The 23114-nt window shown below is 47.6% G+C and overlaps 1 protein-coding gene across 1 annotated transcript in view; it reads left to right on the top strand.

The window, feature by feature from the left end:
- The window catches only part of DHX37 (DEAH-box helicase 37), a 1051990-nt gene that overhangs the window by 137839 nt on the left and 891037 nt on the right, over positions 1-23114 (top strand). Inside the window, exon 7 of the mRNA XM_069620118.1 lies at positions 4955-5047. Coding sequence (XP_069476219.1) covers positions 4955-5047 — 93 coding nt within the window. The remainder of the gene's footprint in view (positions 1-4954; positions 5048-23114) is intronic.

Below are 23114 nucleotides of genomic sequence, written 5' to 3'. Positions count from 1 at the left end.
TTTGTTGCTATCCTGCATGCCTTTCTTTGTTTAAAATGTCTCTTTTTTTTCTCCCTTAGGTATACGGAGCTTCAGCGCGGCAAACTGGCTTGGTTGAGCCCCGCTGGTAAATGATGGCGCATTAAGAGCACTATGATGCGGTAAGTAAGCGCTATGCTCAGCGCTGCAAAGTTTTGCCTTTGCTAACCTGCGTTTTCCTCCCTTGTAGGTCGCGAGTGGAATGTCCGGAGTGGTGCCAGCCGAGAGGTGACCAGCCAGGTAAGCCTTTTGAGCAGTTCGTAATTTGTAAATGTCTCTACTGATTTCTTTAATGTTGCCTCTATCTTCCTCTTTCAGGTCGTTCTGTCCCGGAGGCGTGCAGATTCGAGGAAGCTGTTCTCAGTAGCTGCGAGTGTTTAAAGATGAAGACTGCAGGTAAGATGCTGCTGCTGCTAATGATGTTCCTTTTGTCTTCTTGCAGGTTCTGCTTCTCCGAGGTTCGAGGGAATAGCTGGACACGGTGAGCGTCACATTGCAAGCTGCAAAGTAACGCAAAGCGTGTTGTCTTGCTCGGGTGTGGTTTAAATAGCCCCAACAAAATAGTGCAGGTAAAGTAGTCCCTAGCTACCACACCCAAAACACTAGACCGCATAGCTCTTTGGAACCAAGCTATGTGGATGCCTCCATGTTGGCTGACAATACAATAAAGTAGTTCCCAAACACATTGTTTTTTCATGGTGTATGAACCTGGCGCCATAGGTGCCAGGACTGGCCCCATGAGGGCTTTTGAAGAGGATGCCAGGCTCTAGAGGCCCGAGTCCTAAATCCACCTGGCCAAGGGTTTGCTAGAGGGGGTTTTGGGCGAGGGTCGTGACATTTCTGTGATGATTCCCTTCAACCTTAGAGACTCCCAGCTCTTTTGCTGGACTTTAGGACTTTTTAATTTTCACCCTGGAGAGAGTGAGCCCTCACTCTCTCATGAATTTTTATCTAATTTGGATTATGTATTTCCTTTGTTTTTGGAGTCTGACAAACTCCATAGGCATCTACTTTTTGTATGGTGACACACACCACCTTCAGTGCCGGGTCACAGAGAAATCCTTTAGATTTCGCTGAAGGTGTAAATACCTTTTCTTGTAAGAACTACTGTTCCCAAAAATAGTAAAGTGAAATTGACTTTACTTATCTTTTTTTCTCTGTGGATCCAGCACACCCCATTTTATGTGGAGTACTGGGGGTTACTTAGTAGCCCCCTTTTCTACATTCCCATGCAACATTTTTTATGTTACCCTCACTACTTTAAATGGCTGGTGGCAGTGGTTTAATTTTCCTACCATTGTGCTTTTCTACCGCAGGCTGAATCCTCTGCTCCAGTATAGCAACCATGGGTGACCATTGTGTCAAAATGGCACTTACTTTTTTTGCCATTTCTTGTTTGTGAGGTCTTTCTTGGGTGTTACTCTGCGCTCCAAACTAGGTTTAAGCCCTTGGTTTGTTTTGCCTTTGCGGGCTTCAGTACTGAAACCCGCCTCTGGCTCCAATGTGTCTGGCAGGTCAGGGAGTGAGTGAGGTGGCTGAAACTCCCTGTCCTTAGTCTCCTTGGTTACCTGAATGCACCCAGTCCTGATAGGCTGGCTATCCTTGCACAGTGAGTGACAGCTAGGCTGTGCATTAATGGGAGAAACCTGCATAAAAGGCGAGGCTTTTTGGACTGAAGACAGCGTTGACCACTGAATGAAACATCTGACGAAAGAATAGTGAAGAGAAGTATTCTGCATCCTTCTGGACCATTGAACTGTCCGGTGATGCCCTACTGATGTGCTGAACCTCCTTTTCCGAATCGACAAGAGTAGCTCCGACAAGTATGACTTCTTCCCTTGGGTTAGTGGAACCAACTAACCCCGAGATGAACTTTGCTGGAATACCTTCCCCAACTGACTGTATTTCTTTGCTGCTGCTGGAACCGAGTGCTGGGATTCGAGAAATCCATAGTCGAGTGCAACGTCTGTAAGCCACTCAAAAGCTCCAGAAGTCTCCTGAGGACCCGAAGCAGGACAATCCAAGCTTGAGTCACCTCACCAGAGTGCTGGACTCAAGGAGTGAAGGAACCCCAACCTGTGTCCAAGATCTGCGGTGGTGCTGTCTACCGCGCACTGAAACTGCGCAGTGCTGCTGAATTGAAAAGAGCCCGTAGCTGCCGCCGACCTTCGAACTGCTGTGCAGGAGTCCTCCAGACATCCTCATTTTGTCCCCAGTACTGAGGCCCAGGAACACAGGATCTGCAACACTGCAACCAAGACAGAAGCCAGCTGGATCCTCATCGTCTAACCCAAGGTACTGTGCTGACTAAGGGGTACTTACCTCTTTGTCTGTAGCTTGCTTTTCTTAGTTGAGACTTGCAGTCAGCTCTAACTTTCACAAGTGTAATAGCTTGTGGCCCAACAGTGATTTTCTACGGGATTGTCTCGGGAGGATATCTCAGGCGCAACATGCTCGCTTTGGAAGCAAGACGACATGGAGCACCACAGATTCGATCCCCGGGTCCGCGCTTAGAAACCTCTGGGTATTAAGCGTGTTATAAATAACCAATCATATCATACAAAAAACTCTCTACTTTTTTCTGTCTAATAAGTGCCTCAGCTCCGTAGATTTTGCTCCAATTCACTTTGGCTGCTATGACTCCCTGCATACTCTTGTAGTCCATTGACTTTGATTCTAACTGTCACTTATAGGTGATACATTGGTTTTGAACTAATGTTGCTGGGAAAGGTTTTTATCTAGACTTCATTGCGTGATTTAAATTGCTCACATGCTCTGAGAACCTGTTAACATTTTTCCTTCCCTTAACCTTTCCTTTTGACCAAGCTCAGAGTTTACAAAGTGCAAAAGTGATCTATAAATGCCATCGCTGTCCTAGTTAGTGAAGTCCCCTCATGGTGTAGGAAGTGTGTATGAAGCATCTCTAAAGAGCATCTACTTGCTTTGCCTTGATTCTGAGAACATATATTTTGAAGTGTATTTTTATTGTTGCACATTGCCCTTTATAAAGAATTCTTCTTTAAATCTGACCGTTTAATAAATAATTATTTTACTAGAAAAACTTGAGTGTAAGTGTTATTTGGATACTTGTATGTGTGGATTTCAATGCTACAGATCTACAGCAAATGTGTACCCCTCTTGAGATAAGTCCGGCTGCTCAGTCACACTACCAACTTGTGTAGTACAGACCTATACCAATAGGTGGGTTACCTAATACCAAGAGGACAAGGGTGTAGTCTCCCACAGGGTTACTACTCCAATTCTTACCTAACACCAACCAGTGTGGTTGGTCATCTGACCCTTTGCTCCTAGGCCCTTTTAGGGATTGGCTGGCAGAGCTTTGGCCAGCCCCCCTGTGCAAAAGTTCTCAGGCTGTGTACTGGCTCTCTCGCACTCCCTTGTAACTTGAGGGTGGTCAGTCTGCCAACCTGCTGAAGTTTTCTCACCACTTGGCATCATTTTTAAAGCCATCACTTGGCAGTACTTGCTAAGTGCAGTGGCTTGGGCATATCCTGTTTTGGGCTTTTCACCTCTGGAAGGTCCAGCTCATTCTTCTTTAATATTCCTTCTGACTTCCCACCTCTGCTTGTTTGAGCCCTCCACTCTGGAACCGTTTTGTGGGCCGTTTACCACTGCATCCCGCCATTTACCACCTGGATCACCCACTTGGCTGTGGGTCGCTGTTGTAGTCCATGTGGCTTTGAAACTTCCTCTCTCCATCAAATCGTCATCTTGGGACATCTGAGGGTGCTTCCAGCCGTTGTCCCAGTCATGGAACCTTTTGCTGCTTTGCTGCTGGGAACCATTTTTGTGGGTACTCATCTTCCCGGGGCCCTCATCGCTAACATTCTTCAATACATGTCCGAGGGGCCACGTCCTGGAAAGAGCCTTTATTCCTTTTCGGGATTTCTAGGATTATCGTTGACCCAGGGTTCCAGTACCGTGCAACTGAATCCTATAAACTGCACATGTGCAAAAGAGCTGTTCACTCACTGGGTTGCTGGTGCCCTTTTTTGATGAATCCACTGGCCTACCTTGGAGTCCAGAGGCAGTCGTTTACTTAAGAAACTCAAAGTGCCCCTCTGATCTGCTTTAGAGATTCCTTGCAGCCAAGGCTTTACCACACTTGCCATAGAGTTCTGTTGGGTGTCTTCCTATTTTGCCGCTACTTCTCCTGGGGTCACAAGTCCATCCTTCGACCTCTGGTACATTTCCTTGGAGTCTTCTTTGGACTTCCCTGGCGTTGCCCATTGCCGAATCCACGCCTGTAAGATAGATCGGGCTTGCATCTGTTAAACCTGCTGATCCTTTAACTTTTCCCATTCATTCCGATGGCAATGTGAACTTACTTTGCAACTCTCCTAATATGGTCTATGGTGGACTTGACAGCCCCTGGATATTTTTCCTGGTTGCACAAGGGGTCCAAGGATCTCCTTACTTTTATATTTTTTGCACATATCTCTGATTTAATGTTCATTTTTAAAATCATATTCTACATATCTATCATTGTGAATGCACGTTAAACATGGTAACTAATTCTGGTAACAGTGTGTATATTTTTCCTCAAAGTATCCAGAAGGTAATTGTGCCTAGAATGTTTTATTGATTCTTGGAAGCCTTTGGTGAGGCTCTACACTAGTTCCATACACTCAATAGCTCAGAGTTCAGCCTTGTCGCTCTGTTTACGGTATCTACCTTTAGCAGGCTTTGGCTTCGCTTTCTTGCCTGCGTACTAGCCTTCCCCATAATTTAGTGGTAGTAGAATCCTCAACAGCGGGTGGAACCAAAATTGTCTTAACACTTATTGATTTTTCTTTTTGTTTCATTATATTTTAAAACCGCATAAATCATATGTCTCCACTGGAATGCTCCGTCATAGTAACACTCACTAGGATTTTTGTGTTTCTGAAATGTTACTTTTTCTCCCCCATGGTAGTGATGACAGTATTGTCGGCATCACAGAGCCTCGACGTGTGGCTGCAGTGACCATGTCCCAGCGTGTTGCGATGGAGATGAACCTGTCACAAAGGTAAGAAAGGCACCATGTTGAACATTCTTTGTAGCTCCAGAAAAGCTAGACACAAACGAGGTATTGTGTGACTACCAATACTGATAATGCTACGCACAACGCATGGTACTGACAGCCAGGGAGCTGTTGGGGTTGGTCGCACACAGCACTGTGTGGCGAACCGAAGCAGGACTCTGATAACAATGGGTTATGGTAGAACTGTGTTTATTACATTTAAAATAAAAGGAGAAATGCCTAGCTGGCCCAATCACCCTGAGGGAGATTCCCTGCCTTCAAAATAACATTTCCATATAGTTCTTCATTTCCCCATCTCTGGCAAAAAAAAGACAATTCCTCTTGCTTTGTATTATTTGCTGTTTCCACTGGCTAAATCCCTCCAGGATCAAGTCAGCTTTTACCAGTAGTAAAAATCCCTCCAGAATTACCTTTGCATGTATTCTCCTTTTTATCCCGCCTCTTTTGGCACCATATCTTTTCAGTTGAGGAGTACACTGGTGGCATCTATGTAATATCCTTCTGGCTACACCACTCATAATCTTAGCCACTCCTTCCTCAAACCATCCTTGTGTTTTTATGCCTGCACCCTGGCTATTTAGTTGGATTGGTGTATGGTAAAATGAATTTCCACAATCAACCCTGGTGAGAGGATTTTGGAAGGCCACCCTATTATGGCGAACAGGGAAGGCACTGAGAGTTTAGCCAAACCTAATCAAGCTGGTGGCGGAGCAGCGAGGCTTAGTCTCGGCTGGTGGCGGAGCAGCAAGGCTTAGTCTCAGGAAGGGTATGAGAGGGGTCTAGGGATTCAGTGAGTCCACTCAGAGCAACATCAATAATTCCAGTCAGACCGGTAACTATAAAAATACAATGCTTTATTAGGCTATGCACTGGTAAATGGCCAACAAATGCACGCTAAGCAAGCGAAACCTTTAGTCAAATATTGTCTTGCCAATTCTATAAAATCGATATATACATTCATCATTAGGAGAAATAGAATTAACATTTCATTCAGTGGGACATCTGGCAAGAGGGGACCATTAGAGATTTTGAAGAACTTGGGGAGGAGGTGGGATTACATAATGGCCAATATGTTACATACCATAGGATGGTTCAGAAAATTCGGAAAACGTGGCCTGAAACAGTGTTGGCAGAGGAACCAGATGCTACTGTGGGGGCAATATATGACATATCGGAAGGGGGGCATGAGATTTCTAGATTGTATGAGATGGTGATGACCAAGGTTGGGAAGGAATTGACACATTTGAGACTTGATTGGGAGGAGGAGGTGGGGGCCCCAATGGGAGATGGGATGTGGGAGCGCGCCCTGGGATATCACAAGAAAGGGTCAAGAAACGCCAGACTTAAACAAATACAGCTGTATATAACGCATAGAGCATACATGACCCCTCTGAGGATATCCAAGTTTCGAAACACTGGGCGACAGGCGTGCCCTTAGTGCGACATGGAAAACGCTGATATGACACACATGTTTTGGTCGTGCCCAGTAATCGAATGTTTCTGGAGTGAAGTGGCACAAAAATTAGCAACAAAGGGGGTCACGCTCGTCATAGATACGGTCTGGTCTTGCTTGCTGGGAGGGTTCCCCAGACGACAGAAACTTAAACATGTTGAGAAACTGAAAGACTTGCCATACGTGCTAGCAAAACGGAGGATCGCCATGGGATGGAAGAAGGAGTTACAGAAATGGGCAGAGGCCGAAACGGCAGTATGGCAGGAGGCGAGCAACATGAGTGGGGAGGAAGAAGTGGGTACCCTGATGGCATGGAAATTATTAATAGCGGAACTGTTTGGATCTATATCAGACCCAACGGAATCCGAGGATAGTGAGACCCAGCCACTTGCAGCAGATACTGAATGCGAAGTTTAAAGAGGCTCATAATGGAGGGTGGGACTAAGGGAGCAGTGGCAAAAATCAAAATACAATTGGTGTTTAATGGAATTGTTGTAAACTGCACTGCGTGTTGGGTTTGTTTGTATTGTTGTTTGGTTTGAATAAAATGAATAAAAATAAAAAATTTAAAAAAAACATTTCATTCAGTGACCAGTGAACCGCAGGCAAGTACTCGTATGCTTTAGAAATAGAAAGAACACTTCAAGATAATCATAGAACAGCTTCCCTAGCTCTTATCAAGTCCAACCCTAAAATGGCTTGAGTCCTTGTGTCCAAAAGTCACCAGTTCCTAAGTAGATACTTGTCAGGTAGATTTATAAAGAGATTGGTATGTTATGTCATGTTATGTTAACCAAATGGATTGAGCGCACGTATGCCCTAAGGCAGCTTGGCGCTATTAGCGTGACCAGATGATTATGATGGTAAGACTGGATTCTAGAATAATGTTGTTTTAAGTAGCCGGCGAAAGACGAGATAAGCAATCCCCCGTAAAGCAAGGGGAAGGTCATTCCAAGTTTTAGCGGCTGCCACCGAGAAGGCGCACCCTCTTGCTCGAGCTAGCCCAAACCGAGGGACTGCTACCAGAAAAGCCGACTGGGAACATAGAGAACGGTTGGGCACATATCGCAGAAATTTCATTTAGAGATATTCTGCTCAGAGACCATAGAAGGTCCAGTGCACCATGCAAATGGACTTAAACGAAATCCTATCTGCAACGGGAAGCCAGTGCAGTTGCCTTAGCAGTGGAGATTGGGCTCCAAAAGGGGGGGTGAAGGATAGATCTGGCAGCAGCATTCTGGAGTAATTGTAGCCGCTTGATCAAATAACCAGACTGAGCCAGATGAAGCGGAAACTGCCGCTCTCATTGATGCAACCGTGGGCTTCATGCGGAGGCCATTAAAGGAGCAGCCTCATCAGTGGTTCTCCAGGCCATGCCTCATGGCGGTGCCTTTTAACCGCTGACAATGTTGTTGTACACTGTTTAAGCCCAAAAGCACTTCTGCTATAGCTCGCTTTAACATTCATATTTTTAGCCTGCTCGCTGCCACCCGACTGCTACTGTGCACAGCTCCACAAGTATCTATGCTTTCTACATACATTTTTGCTTCAGCACCCACATTGCTTATGGTGTCTCCTAGCTTCTCGAAGAGACATGGCCTCTAACCACAGTTATTGCCCACCTAGCTCTCAAAGCAACCCAGCATGGAGGATACACTTTCAAACTCAGTTGACATTGCCCCTACCCTCCTCCTGCTTTCCTTCTTCTGCAAACCCCTCGCATTCCACGCCCAGACACCCCTCACTACCAACCATTTCCTTAACGTGTTAGCTAGCAGACTAGCAAGGTTGAGGTGTCGCACAGAACCCCCCACCCAGCATAACAAATGCTCTAGACCTACTTCTGCTCGAAATAAACTACTATGCATGTACTCATACCACGCGTCAGCTGCCACTAAATGAAAGTTGCTAATACAACCCTCGCACCCGCCCGTTCACCTCGACCCCGGCGTTAACGAGTTCCAACAAGTATATGAGAAATCCCTATGCCTTTTTATAAGCAAGAACAAGACAATGCCAGTTCATAGTCTCTACAATTTGCCCTCATAAATGCACGCTCGGGGGGGGGCGCTGTTGCGCTCAGAGAAGATGGCCGCCTGATTCTCAGCTCCGTTCCGTGAGGCACCTTCCCTTCGAAATTCTCCGGTTTGCCCCGGCATTACAAACAACCGACCCATTATTGGGATTGCTGGTGGGGCCGGGCGTCTGCTGTTCGAGTACCTCCCGCTGAGCCGCTCCTGCTGCGGCTCATTGCGAGCGGGACGGGAGCGGATGCTTCTCCGGCCCCGCTCTTAGTTCTAGGTGACTGCGCCTGTATCCCGCGGCCTGCTGTGGGGGAGGGGCGCTCTACTCGCTCAGCGCGGCAGCCCTCTCCCGCCTTACACCAGAGGGGCGGGCCTGCGCTGCGGCCTCCTTCTCCATCTTGTGGGCTGGGACCTGCACTGGATTCCAGAGCGACCCGCTCCGCTGCCCCGTCCTGGGCGGTGTGCTGACCCCGATCGTCCCACCATTGATTCGGCTCCGGGCGGTGAGTTGTCCCAGGCCCAGACCTCCTCTGCGCCCGCTTCACTACAGCGGACTCTATCCTGTGTCTCCTCGATTCCGGAAGCCTTGGGAGACGCTTGGGCCCCCCGACACACGGTGGGTACTGTGGTGCCCCACAATCTACTCTGGACCCCTGCCCTCGTGGCTGGTCGCGGGCGCTACCCGCGGGACTGGCTGGTCACGGCGACCCCATTCTCTCTCCCCTGGAACCCTCTGGCACTGGTGTGCCAGTTCGGAGTCGCTCCCCGGGGGGGTCTCTCCCCCGGCCACGGCACCCACCAGCTCCATTTTGACGCCAACGGGGGACCCCCCTGGGGCCCTGTAGCCAGTCCCCCCCCTAAAGCTTCTGGCTGTGGGTGGTGGTTCACCTGCCTTATTAACTGATACGGGGACGGCCTGAGGTGTTTACCCTTTCCGAACCACCCATTTGCTAGACCTTCTGCTACGCCTGGTCCAAGGCTCCGGGCCTCTCCACCTGTCTTTGACGACCTCCACCTACTAGGCTGAGTGCCAACCACCTTACCGCCTCATACAGTGGTGTACCCCTGCACTACCTCACTACATCAACACCCAAGACTCCGGCTCCTCTTGCCTCTCCTGCTGGACATTGCTTCTTGGGCCCTGATCCCCTACAGAAGTTCTTGGGGCCACTTACTGTTCACTGGTTCCCACACACATTAGCTGGCCGAGGAGACCCTTTTGTTCCGGCATCTGCAGTCTGGCATTGACTGGTCCCCCCATCTGGAACGGAGTCGCCATATTCTGTCCTGGTGTTCGGCTCTGCCTCCACTCACACGGCGCCCAAGACGACCCGGGTGCCTCTCCTCGGGGCCCTATCCACTCCCCTGTCTGGTCTTCTGGTCATCCCCCCACCGGCATCATGTCGACGCAAATTGGCAAGAAGCAATCCTCTATCAATATGTTCACAAAGCCCTCGGGGGGCCCTGGGGCGGAGACAGCTGCGCAGGAACCTTCCACTTCACTGACGCTGGAACCATCCGACTCCCAGAAAATGATGGAGTACATTCACGAGGGGTTCACCACAATTCATAGTAAACTGGATGACATGAACGGCACGATATCCTCTATTAAGGCACATATGGAGAGAACTGATGGTCGAGTTGCCGAGATCGAGACGCGGGTGAGCACCGGCGAGGACGGCCTAGGTTCCCTCCGTGCGGAGGTCTCCACGCTATCCGCCCGCGTTACTGAGGTGGAGAAGAAAAACGAGGACCTTGAGTCTTGCTCAAGGCGCAACAACCTCTGCATTATCGGAGTACCGGAGGATGGTATACAAGAACCTATGGAGGACTACGTGGAGGGCATGCTACTCCAACTTCTGAACTCCCCAAAACTCTCCCCACCGTTTGCGATCGAGAGAGCCCACCGTGCTTTCAGAGCGAAGCCCAGACCTGGCGCCCCTCCGCGTCCTATTATAGCCAGAATCCCGAATTTTCGCGACCGTCATGCCCTACTTAGGGCGGCGAGAATCAAGGGAGACCTGCTCTTGGGCGCAGCCAGGATCCACCTATATCCGGACTTTTCGGAGGCGGTCCAGCGTGAGCGCAAGACCTTCCTGGCGGTGAAACTCCAGGTTAAATATGCCATGCTATATCCTGCTAAACTGCGCATCGAGCATGCAAATCGAGTGTATTTCTTCACGCTACCTGAGGAGGCCTCCAGGTTCATAGATGAACACTTCCCCGGCTGAACTGTACTCGTAACAAGCACTGTTAGGGTCTTATCCCTTATTGCAACAGATTACACGATGAGACATTGGCTTGCCACAACATAGACTAATTGTTGAGTGGATGCCGTTGTGACCTGTCCCAGAACTTATCTAGACTTGTAACATACTGTCATTACCTGTTGCGGCGCCTACAGGGCGTCATGGGCCGAGAGAGTCACCATCCATCCCGACTTGGTCACATCTGTAATATATAATGTTAATGTCTTTTGATGTTTCTCTGTATTGTTTTTTGGTTACTAACTCACTGACGTACCACAATGTGGTCGGGCTGTTGGGCGGTCGATGGTGCGGTCTGTCCCCTATCGATGCATCCCAGATACTCTCCACATGCACTCTCTGCTCTCTTGATTGCCCGGGAATCCCGGGGAAGCCTCTTGGTCCCAGTGTTGTCTGTTTTTTTCGAACTGCACTCCTCTTAACGTTGTTTCTCCACCACCATTATATTGGTTGTGATATTGATGTTGCAAGTGATCACCTTTCGTTGGGAGACCCTACTGGACAACTATAACCCACTAGCCGATTGTGCACCGTTGTGGCCTCTCCAGGCATTGCGACGTACACTCGACAGTCTTCTACTGGGTTGTCTGACCTCTTGCTGGGCTCCCCCGATCGCTTCTGGGCCCTCCTTCGATCCTTGCTTCATTATCTGGTGACCATGCCCGCCCCTCCCACCCCCGCCCCCGTGGGACCGCCCCCGGATGGGAATGGATATCATTGTCGGGCATCTTGTTTATCCTAAAATTGCCTCATGGTTCGGAGCATCGCCGCCAGGCCAGTTCGCAGGCCCCCCAGGCGTTGATGCCATTGTTTTGGATTTGGTTGTTTGGCTGTGGGGTGTTCATCCCTCTGTTTGGGGGAGGGGTGTGGGAGAGGGTGGGGGGAATGGGGTTATACATTAAAAAAAAGCTTGGTATTCGCAGAAAAGGTAGAGTTCAGAACACCATGGACCCGAGGGTGTTACAGATCTGACCGCATTGGGCACCGTCCATGGGGAGCACATTTCCATCCACCCGTATTCCTCTATGGCTACCTCGGGAGTGTTGAGTGAGGAAACTTTGACATTTATGAGCTGGAATGTACAGGGGCTGGGTAACTACAAGAAAATGAGACTACTACAGCTCCAGGCCGAGAGACATGGGACTAAAATCCTGATTCTTCAGGAGACGCATGCGTGCACTGAGTATTGTGAAAAGTTTTCTAAATCATGGGGTCCTCAAAGGTACCTTACCACCTACTCTACCCAGAGCCGTGGGGTTATGACCCTTATTCACAGGAGCCTTAGATTCAACCCCATTGCCACGTCAATTGATCCCCTGGGCAGATAAGTGTTACTCCATGGTACCCTGCAGAATAAGGAAGTGGTCCTGCTAAATATCTACGGTCCCAACATCGACGATCCCGAATTTTATACACACCTTGTGACTCTCTTAGATGGCTTCCCGCTTGATAGTTGGATACCTTCCGCATGCTCGCGGTCCGCGAGCTGAGGTTTCTTGATAACCCCGGGCATGCGAGGAAATATGGTGAGGGTGAACGCCCAAGCCGTCTCCTAGCTAGACTTCTCCGGCGTGAGTTTGGTGCCCCACCCATTCCTGGAGTTGAGAGACCTGACGGATCCGTGGCCACTTCACCTGGAGATATCAATGCCGAATTCCTCTCCTTCTATCAATCCCTATATGCTCACTCAGACAACGCCACTACGTCAGACATTGACACCTATCTTGATAAACTTCCCCTCTCGGTCCTTTCTCCCGACACCATCGGATCCCTTGAGAACCCATTTACTCCTGAGGAGTTCTCGGAGGCCATAGACTCCCTCTCATCAGGCAAATCCCCAGGATCGGACGGTATACCTGTCGAGTTCTATAAACATTTCAAATCACTCCTACTCCCTCGTCTGGTTGCTCTCTGGGAGGAGTCGGTGGAGGTAGGCCAGTTCCCCCCCTCGCTCCGCGTAGCCACCATAACAGTCCTACTAAAACCCAACAAACCCCCCACCCAGTGTGGCTCTTACCGCCCACTCTCATAAATCAATTGTGACGTCAAGATTTATGCAAAATTACTCGCTCTTCGACTTGTCCCTTTCATGCCACATATCATCCACCCGGACCAGGCGGGGTTTATCCCGGGACGCTCCACCTCCTTGAATTTGAGACGCCTCTTCAACATTATAAGTAGAGTGAGCCCAGGTGTACACGCGGTGGCTGCAACACTTGATATGCAGAAAGCTTTTGACTCGTCTCGTGGAGGTACCACTGGCGGGTACTCGACAAATGCAAATTCGGCCCTACCTTTCTCTCCTGGGTCAGGCTACTTTACTCCAACCCTGTTGCTAGAGTCTGCACTATGGACCGTTGCTCCCCCCTCTTCCATATAGCTAGGGGCACTAGACAGGGCTGCCCCTTCTCTCCTTTAATCTTCGCTGTAGCGATGGAGCCGTTTTCGGACATGCTTTGCCAAAACCATGCACATAGGGGTCTACGTACCGCCGGTTCCTCGGATATAGTCTCCCTGTATGCTAATGATGCTCTCCTCTTCATTTGCTCCCCTGAAATTAACCTGGCCCCAATAATAGAGGATATTGTTCTCTTTGGTCGTATCTCTGGTCTCACGGTGAACTGCTCTAAAAATCAACCCTTTTTCCGCTCACTCCCAGCACACTGCCCCCTCCCGACACCATGGGATTCACTTGGGCCCAGTCTAAATTTACTTATCTAGGCATAGTGGTGTCGCGTCACACTGAACGGGTCTTGGAGGAGAATTATCAAGCATACCTTACAAACCTTATGATAAAAATACAGGGCTGGAACAAACTTCCGATCTCACTAGCGGGTAGGATAGGGGTACTGAAGATGGTGGTGCTTCCCCAACTCTTGTATAGATTTGCTAATGTTCCGCAGTGGCCGGGAGCCGACTTCTTTCAGGCATTGACACGCACCCTTAATACCTTCCTCTGGCACTCGGGTGCGGTCCGCCTTAAGCTCAAGACCCTTGCTGCCCCGATGGAGGCTGGAGGCTTTGGGGCACCTGACTTCCTCAAGTACTGGCTGGCGGCACAACTTCAACACATTGCGCACTGGTTTAATATATCGGACCCCCCTCCCCATGTCGGACTGGAAAAGCTATCGGTCAGTGACCGCGACATCCGATCTCTGGTGATCACACCCATGCCAATGGTATTAGACTCACTGGATCCAGTGACGTGCACATCCTTGGCCTTATCCAAATCGTTGCAAATGTTGGGCACCGTCCATCCTTTTCACGGTAACCTCCCAATCTGGAATTTTCTTCCGGAGGTCCCACAAGTCCCTCCCTCGGTTGTTCGTACATGGGCTGAGGCGGGTTATGAATACGTGACATATTCGAACAGGGTAATTTCATAGAATGGCCTGAGCTCCCACTGCTCCTTAGGCGGAGACCCTCCTTTTGGCTTCAATATTCATCCCTCCGTACAGTACTCAAACACAAGTACACTTGCTTCCCAGCACTGCCACCTGATGAGCCTGCAACCACTGAACTGTCCTCACCTTCCCCTATGAGAGGCAAAATTTCCAGGCTATACACCTTGCTTCAAACCAGATCACCCCCAGCATTCTCCAAACTAAAGCGCTCCTGGGAGACGGATCTCGGCCTGGAAATGACCGACGATCGTTGGACCCATATGTGCGCACGTATCCAGGGGGTCTCCTTCAACTCCCGATTCAAATTAATTCAATTTAATTTGCTCCACATGTACCACTACACCCCGACTAGGCTACATCGCATCTCGAATGACTCCTGCCCTAGGTGCCGTAGATGTGGCTAGGAGGATGCTGATTATATCCACATGATCTGGTCTTGTCCCTGTCTCACTCAATTCTGGAGCGCAGTGTGTTCCACCGTGTCGTCCATCCTCGAACACCCTATCTTCCCATCCCCAATGAAGTGCCTATTCCACGATTTCCCCGAGCTCCACCGTGATTCCAGGAAACTAGCTGGCCTCTGTATGCCACTAGCTGTGCGTACAATTCTACTTTGCTGGCTTCGGCCTACCACCCCTACTCACGCACAGTGGCTCAGGACAGTTACGTGGGATTCTGACACCGAAGAGTCCTGGGCGATACAACAGCCCGCCCGCTCCAGACCTAGAGATATTTGGCTGATGTTTCGCTTATTTATGTCCCCCACTGACACCGATTCAGATCCTACATCTCCAGCTCTTTCTCCTCACTCATCCCCAGTTGGTCCTTGATTTATTTTCCACCTGCCCTTGTACTGATCTTCTATGTGTCCCCCATGTGCATATGAGGGTTCTTTTTCCCTTATTTATTTCTTTTGTATTTACCATATGAATCTGTGACGTTTGCATTGTTTTGATTCTATATGCTTTGTTGTTACTCACCTGTATCTGTGATACCGAGCTGAATAAATAAAAGTTTAAAAAAAAAAAATGCACGCTCACTCCCAGCACATACTATAGAGATACATGACCTGCTCACCAACCTGGACTTGGATGCGCTCGCCAATACCGAAACATGACTCCATGAATCCTGGGGACCAGCCATCTCCCTAGCCCTCCCTCCAGGCTACACTATCTTCCGACAAGACAGACCAATTGTAAAGGTGGGGGATTAGCCCTCATAGTCAAGGAAACCCTCGCAGTTAGACAAACTAACTCACCGGTAGGCGGGCATGCAGGCTCCCTATCTGTAAAACTTGCCCTCTCACCAAATGCAACTATTGCTGACAATATCGTCTACTGCCCTCCAGGCCCCTACTGGACTTTCATGGAAATCTACTAGGCGAAAACCTAAAAAATACAACTAACTGCATCCTAATGGGGGACTTGAATCTGGACTTCAATGATCCTAAAGATAAATAAGCCAAGTCCCTAGCCAAAGCGCTCCAGGACATGGGCTTCCTTCAAAGAATCCTGAACCCTACCCACTCCAAAGGACGTATTCTAGACTGGGTATCGGACCACAACTGTGAAGCAGGAATCCGCTCCAATACTCCCTCCCCTTGGACAGACCACCACCTTATTCACTTCTCCATCCTGACCACCAACATTACCCCTAAACCTCACACGCCCGCCCCACCAGCATTAGCTAGAAGCTCACGTAACCTCACCAGCGACAGGTTCCTTCAGTTTCTGGAAGTTCCGGCTCTCAAGCTCCCGTTCTCCAACGACCCCCTGGTTCTGGTTGAACTCTGTAACACCACAATCAAAACAACTGTAGACACCATTGCCCCACTAGGGAGTAAGAAAGCGAAAGGGAAGAAACATGCAAACTCCTGGTTCACCACCAAGCTCAAAGAAATACGCTCCCTCAAGTGCAGTGCCCTCACCAAATGGCAAGCAGATCCACAGGAATCCACGTTAGTTGCCTACAAAATACTGGCTTCACAATGAAAAAAAGCCATAACTCTAGCTAAATCGACAGTTTATAACGCCAGAATTTCAAATGCCAAATCGGAATCAAAAGAACTGTTTGCCATCAAAGAAATGGCCACACCAGCTACAAGCACCCAGGATCTTGTGAAAGATGAAGCTTGGTGCTCCAGTGTCCAAACAGCCATGATTAAAATAAAATAGAGCTCCTGCAGAAAAATATTTAACGCCCACTGTAAGGCCTTCCCCAAAGCCAAACTTCCCTCTTCACCAATGACTAACACAGACACCAAAGATAAAACTCTCTTCTCTTTCAGAGAAGTAACAGAGACAGAAGTACTAACCATCATTCAGCAAATCAAACCTCCCAATTGCAAAGGCGACGTCTACCCTGCCAATCTTATTAAAGATTTTGCAGACACACTAGCCCCATTTTTGACAGGATTCATAATGCCTCGTTCAACTTTAGCACCGTCCCTGCCTGCCTGAAAGAGACATGGGTTCGCCCCCTGCTAAAAAAAAACATCTTTGTACCCAGAATCCCCCAACAACTATAGATCCATCACTACTGTGCCATTCCTGTGAACCATTCTAGACAAAACTGCTTAGGTTCAAATCAAACATTTCCTGGAAGTAAACAGCATCCTGGGAAAGAGGCAATCAGGCTTCCGCGCAGGTCACAGAACAGTGTCTGCCTTAAAGATCTAAATAGGGGAATTGATGGACAAAGGCAAGCCTGCAATGCTCCTGCTCCCCGATTTGTCTGCAGCGTTTGAGCTCATTGACCACGAGACCCTCGGTAGATAGCTTGAGAATGCAGCCCAATTCTCCCCCGAAGCCACATCCTGGATCGCCTCCTTCCTTGAAGGGAGACTCACGAGAGTGTTCTCGGATCATGCCTGCGCCGCACCAACCACCATCCACTGCAGAGTCCCACAGGTCTCATGCACTTCGCCCACACTTTACAATATTTTTACTCTATCTCTCTTCAGTGACCTGGATAAGCGCGGCATAGCATATACATACTATGCTGACAACACACATGTCCTCCTCCCTCTCACTGGTTCTTACGAACAAGACGGAGCTACACTGTGTAATATGTATGCCGCCATCCAAACCTGGATGGTGGCCAACGGACTATGTCTCAATGACGATAAAACAGAAATCCTCCTGGTGGACTCCAAGGGAATTCTCAACAAGCTTGACTCTCGATACAACTCCTTCAACATAGATAACACCCTAATCACTGTTTCGCCAGCAGTCAAAACTCTAGGGTTCTTCATTGACTCCTCTCTCTCCTTGACGCGCCAAGTTAACACCATTGCTTCCTCAGCAGCACTAACTACCAAAATCATCAATGCGGTCAAACCCTACCTTTTGACCAAAAACTGCCTCATCATAGCCAGAGCTACCATTGGTGCCAAATTGGATTATTGTAACGTCCTGTTCACGGGCACGTTGGGCCAAAAACCTCAACAAATTACAAGTCACGAAACAAAATAATGCCCTCAGAGCTGCGCTAAGCATTCCCAAAAGGGAGAACCTCTCCCAGGCAAGAAGGAATACCACTGGCTCCCAGCTGAAGGGCAGATTCTCTTTAAACCCTTTGCAATTACACACAAGTTCCTATCACTCACAGCCCACCATACCTATCAGAGAAAATCAATCAGTCACCTCTTATAGACCTAAACGGGCCCACCATTCCAATCAGATCTATGTCCCTACCTTCAAAAGAGTCAAAGGGGGAGGCTCCAGCTTACTTTATTTAGCGCCAAAAAACTGTAATGCCCTGCCCACAACACTCAGGAATTAGACCTCCTACGCTGCTTTCTGCAAATCAATAAAAACCAAGCTCTTCAACTAGCTCCTCCCACAAAAACATTTTCACTGTGAGCCTCAGCTAGTTCCCATGTAACCTTGGAACCTTTAGGCTTTAGGCTGAACATCATGTAAATGTCCTTGTAATGGTTACTGTCTTGTATCTTTTCGTACTGTTTTGGTTGTTTCTCTCTTGTAACTAAATAAGCCCTAATGTAACAGCGCCACGATGCCCCAGGGCCGACCTTGTGCGCTTTATAAATGTAAAAAATAAATATCAAGAAAAGGAAACAGCAATACTGTAACTGGGTGATTGCATTTAGTCTTCGACGTGAACAAGGTGAGGCGATGCTAAAGCCAATCTGCAAGTCAAACGGCATAGAAACCTGTACCCTCTTAAATAAGAATACCATAAAAAAGGCAATTTTGAGTATTGGTGTGACTGAGGGGCAATGGATAGAACACTACACCAGAGCCTTTACAGACTTAAATGAAAAGACTGTCTGTCCTAACCCTAAAACAGAGGCCCCATGGTGCCTCAAAATGTATCAAATTGATGTAATCAATTGAATAAAAAAACTAAAATCATCAAATGCAGCCGGTCCTGATGGGCTAACTAATAATATTCTTTAAAAAAAGCTCCTCCATCCTGGGCAACTGCCATTGTTGTCCCAATTTACAAACAAAGTGACAGAATGGAACCAGTAAATTACTGACCCATCGCCTTACTAGACGTAATTGGAAAATTACTTGCAGAAATCATTCGGAAACAGCTTGAAAACTCGGCTAATAAATAAAACATCAAGTACACAATGCAAACCGGTTTCACAAAAACTGGAACAGAACTGAATATTTTCATTCTAAATGCTCTAAAAATGCAAACAATCAATAACAAAAAACAATCTATACCTAGCATTCATTGATCTTCAGCAAGCATTTGATAGTGTGAATAGATCAAAACCATGATACGGATTGTCTGCTTGGAATTGTCCAGATGAATTGTTGGAGATCATGAAGGCCTTTCACACTAATACCTTAGTACGTAGACAGCTAAACAACCAAGGTGAATAATCGACGGAAATAAAAACAGATATGGGGAGGGCAAGCAATGATGCCCCTTAACCTCCACTCTGTTTAATTTATATCTTGCAGACTTGCTGATAGCCCTAAAAAATGTGGCCAACTTTCCACCAAAAATTAATAGTCCACATACTGCGTGGATCCTATATGCAGACGACTTGGTGCTAATCGATCGCACAAAAATTGGACTCCAGTGCAAACTGAACCAGCTTGAAAACTAAATGACCAAGAGCGAGCTAATGATAAATAGTAAAAAATCAAAAATCATAAGCTTTGGCCATTAGCAGAAGAAAACAAACTCATTTATTTGGAAAATAGGTAAGTCGATTCAATCAGATACCTAGGCATCCACTTCAACAAGGCCCTTGGAGAAGCAACTTGGTTAAACTTCTTAAAATCTAAAGTAAAAATACTTGCATCACAAGAAGCGATAATTCATGCTCACTATGGAAAATTCACAATGCTCCTGTTGCTAATGTTTTAGAAACAGAAAGTGGTACCAGCAATGACACACGTGTAGAAACCACTCTGAGCTTAATATGGACAACATGGAAGCTGCTTGAAGGTTTATTTTGGAAAGCCGTACTACATCTACCCAAATGTATTCCTTTGAGTGTGATTAGGAATGAACTAGGTCTACAATCCTTACACTCGATGATACTATGGAAAAGCCTTACACTATTTAGGAAAACATCAATGAAAGACACAGCTACTCCATACTACATTCTATTTAAGCCAACAAATGGCCCTCAATTGTGGGCGATGAATGAATGGCACAAGATATGTTTGAAACATCTTGAAGATCTGAATTCGGTCTTAGAAACCCTAATCACGAATCTCGAGGCAGTAAACAGAAAGTTACAAAACAGAGACTGGGTTGAAACACTAAATCAAAGAGAAAAATATGAGCTGCTAAGCTTGCATCCAAACGAACCACGTAGGTTGTATACCGTGCCTAGATATCACCAAATGTTCCCTAGCCGATACCATTGCAATCAATCAATTTTTACACCTAAGGTTTAACTTGTATCAGGCCAAAGAGGCTATGTTCATAAGAAAGCAAAAGTACTGCTATGATAATAAATGCTGATTCTGTAAACACGCCTCCAATACTGAATCAGCTAAACATCTGTTAACTGTGTGCCCTGGAGTAAAAGCACAGAGAACATTATATCTAGGGAAGTACATTAGTGATGCATGTTCACTATCTGCAGATGAATAGTGGTGCCTATTTCTGCTTGGTGAAAAATCATCCTGTGTCTGTGCTGTCATAAACTTTCTTGATAACATATTAGAAAATCCCTAAGTGGCCGACGTACTCTTGTCCAGTGAGCTGAACCAAAATGAGAACCACGAAGTACTGTGGGTCGCATACCTTATATAAACTTCAGAACTAGAGATGACAAAACACAAGAAATATTGTGAATGGATTTGAAAAGTTGAGAAAACAAAGACGTTTTAGACAATGCATTTCTCCTCCCTGCTTCCTTTTAAGTGTGTAAAACAAGTTTGTAATGAACTACAACACAATAAAAAATAAAAAAAAGTAATAGGAAACTATACTTCCAATTACACACTGTGGAGAGACATGAAAATGTCACCCAGATATAGAGTAAAAGAGAGGGAGGGAAAGGCTTCCCACTCACCTCGGGAAGAGGCAAAATAATTGCCAAGTCCAAGCAAAATGTTCTGTGGTTGACACAGTTCAGGAAGAATCATCATTTATGAAAATCGTACCTAACATGTCTCAAGACGCTCAGGAGGAGTACAGACCAACATAGCAGACACCTAAGTGAGCACCCAAGAGCGGGACAGTGCCTTTTCTGATGAAGAACAACAATGTCACTGGTGGGTCCCCAAAGTGAGGTGACAGCAGCTCATGTTGGGATCTTTGGCCTGGAGAAAAATCTTTTTGGTGGGAGCAGACAGTCGGATTCTTCGGATGGGAAACACAGAAGATGATCTTCATAATGCTAGTGTGTTGGGGATCAGCACAGGCTTCAGAGCAGCGATGGTTGTCACACAGCAGACTTGGCTCTGTTTCCCCGTCCCCAACGTGGAAGAGGAGACCCTTAGAGCAGGAAAGAGTCACTGTAGGCCCAGAAGGATGTCCTCAAGGTTCCAGCCGAAACAACGCTTCAGGAGATGATGCACAGCAAAATTATCCAGATCCCAGGGTATTGGGAGATTGCAACTCAGGACCGTCACAGCTCTTCGAGGGACAGCTCAAAATGCAGTTTGCCTCGATAATGGTTAGGCCCACCAGTCCAAGGGAGAAAGGTGTCCGGTCTGGCTCTCCCCTGTCGAGCAGAAGAGGAGTTTGGACCAGCAGCAGTTACTCAGCAGTCACTGGCGGTCACTAGAAGTGGCTGCAGACCACCTTCTTTTTCTCCATTGGTCGACTCTGCCTTTCTGCTCTGGGACTCCCGCCTTTTATGTAGGAAACTGTTGGGATTCACCAATCACCATTCAAGCCTTCACGGAAATCTGGGGCTGGCGTGTCCAAAATGACAGCCAGCTTCCCAGTTCAAACTTGATCCAGCAAGGCACACTGCATGACAAAGACCAAGAGAGATTGTCACTTCCCCCATTTCTTGTCCTTTCAGGCACGCAGAGAGCCTTGACAGGCTTTCGCAAGGAAGGAAACCAGCCAAAGACAAAAGACTTAGCAAGGCCTCCTCCACCCAAGTAGGTTGAAGAAGGCTCAAGAAAGGACAGGTCATCGAGTGTTAGCGAAAGCCAAGAGCAGCCACCATTTTAGGTCAATAGTGTCCCATGTGTCCCTTAACACAACTGTGATAGAAGCCTGTGTGTATAGTTCACAAATAGTCAGTAGAAATAATTCACTGCCAGCAGCCACTCGGATGAACTTGTTACTGTAACTAGACAGTTAAAGGAGAGGCGGAAAAGGTGGTACATAAGCTCGGGTGTGCTGAGTCCACAAAATAAAAAACCAGTAGTATAAAAAGTATCCCCCTTTCCTTGGTAACGTTTGTTATCACAAGGAAAATAAAAGGGGCAGCTCAAGGAGCTCCCAGCAACACAGCACTGAAAGTGCTGTGTGCTGCAATAATAAATTGCAGATGTCTTCAAAGTTGGAGGAAAGCATTCCCAAAGTTAGTGTAAAAGACAGAGTGAGTGTTGAAAAAGGTTCCCACTCAAGCAAAAAGTGCTGTGGGAGACACGAGTGGGAAGAATTACACCACTTTGTCTGGAAGTGGCTGTGGACAGCTCTGCTCTTCTTCCTCGTCGATTCTTCTGTTCCAGGGGTCAACTTGTCTTCAGCCTCTTTATCCATGCCTCTTATGCGGTAACCCTGCCAATCAGCACCCTTCAAACTCTGGGTGGTGGTTGTCCTTAGAAGACAGCCAGCCTACCAGTTGGAACTGGTTCCAGGCAGTCACAGCAGAAGACAAAGAACAATTTCCTGTCCTCGCACATACTGATAGCTTGGCGAGCTTCCCACTGGGATCCCAACTAAGACAAAAGTCAAACCAGGACCTCCCCCCACCCTGCAAGGCAGAAGAAGGACCAAGAAAGTACAAGCCATCTTGAATTGGTGAAAAAAGAACGCTGTCACCATTTTGGGTAAATGGTGATGATTCTGTGCACTACCGCAGCTGTAAGTACAGCCTGGGAGAAGAAAATGAACACAAGTAGATTGTAATGCTCACCTGGTATCCACGGGGACCTCACTCAGCCTGTTCTGACCTCTTACGACCTCAAACCCTTCCTTGGAGTCTACTCGACTGGAGACTGGGCCTGAAACACAGGATTGGTAGAGTTTAACTCCCTATTGTCTCTGTGTGCTTGAACCCCTTCTTCCTCAGGGTCCAACCCTTCCCTTTGATCCACAGCTCACCTTGTTTTCTTGGAAATTGTGCTCTCCGTACTGCTTTCAGCGCAGGGGCGCGTTGATTGATGCAGGCTCGTTGCTGCCTAGTTACTTCACTGGCAAGAGTCCGACAGGTAAGTATAATGAATCTTTTGAACAGTTCTCTAACTTCGTTCCTTTCCTTCCTTAGATGATGGCCGG

This window comes from Ambystoma mexicanum, chromosome 10 (genome assembly GCF_040938575.1).
Source record: "Ambystoma mexicanum isolate Mex_15411 chromosome 10, UKY_AmexF1_1, whole genome shotgun sequence".
Lineage (NCBI taxonomy): Eukaryota > Metazoa > Chordata > Amphibia > Caudata > Ambystomatidae > Ambystoma > Ambystoma mexicanum.
The sequence above is the reverse complement of the archived record's forward strand: the minus strand, read 5'-3'. Positions and strand labels throughout refer to the sequence as shown.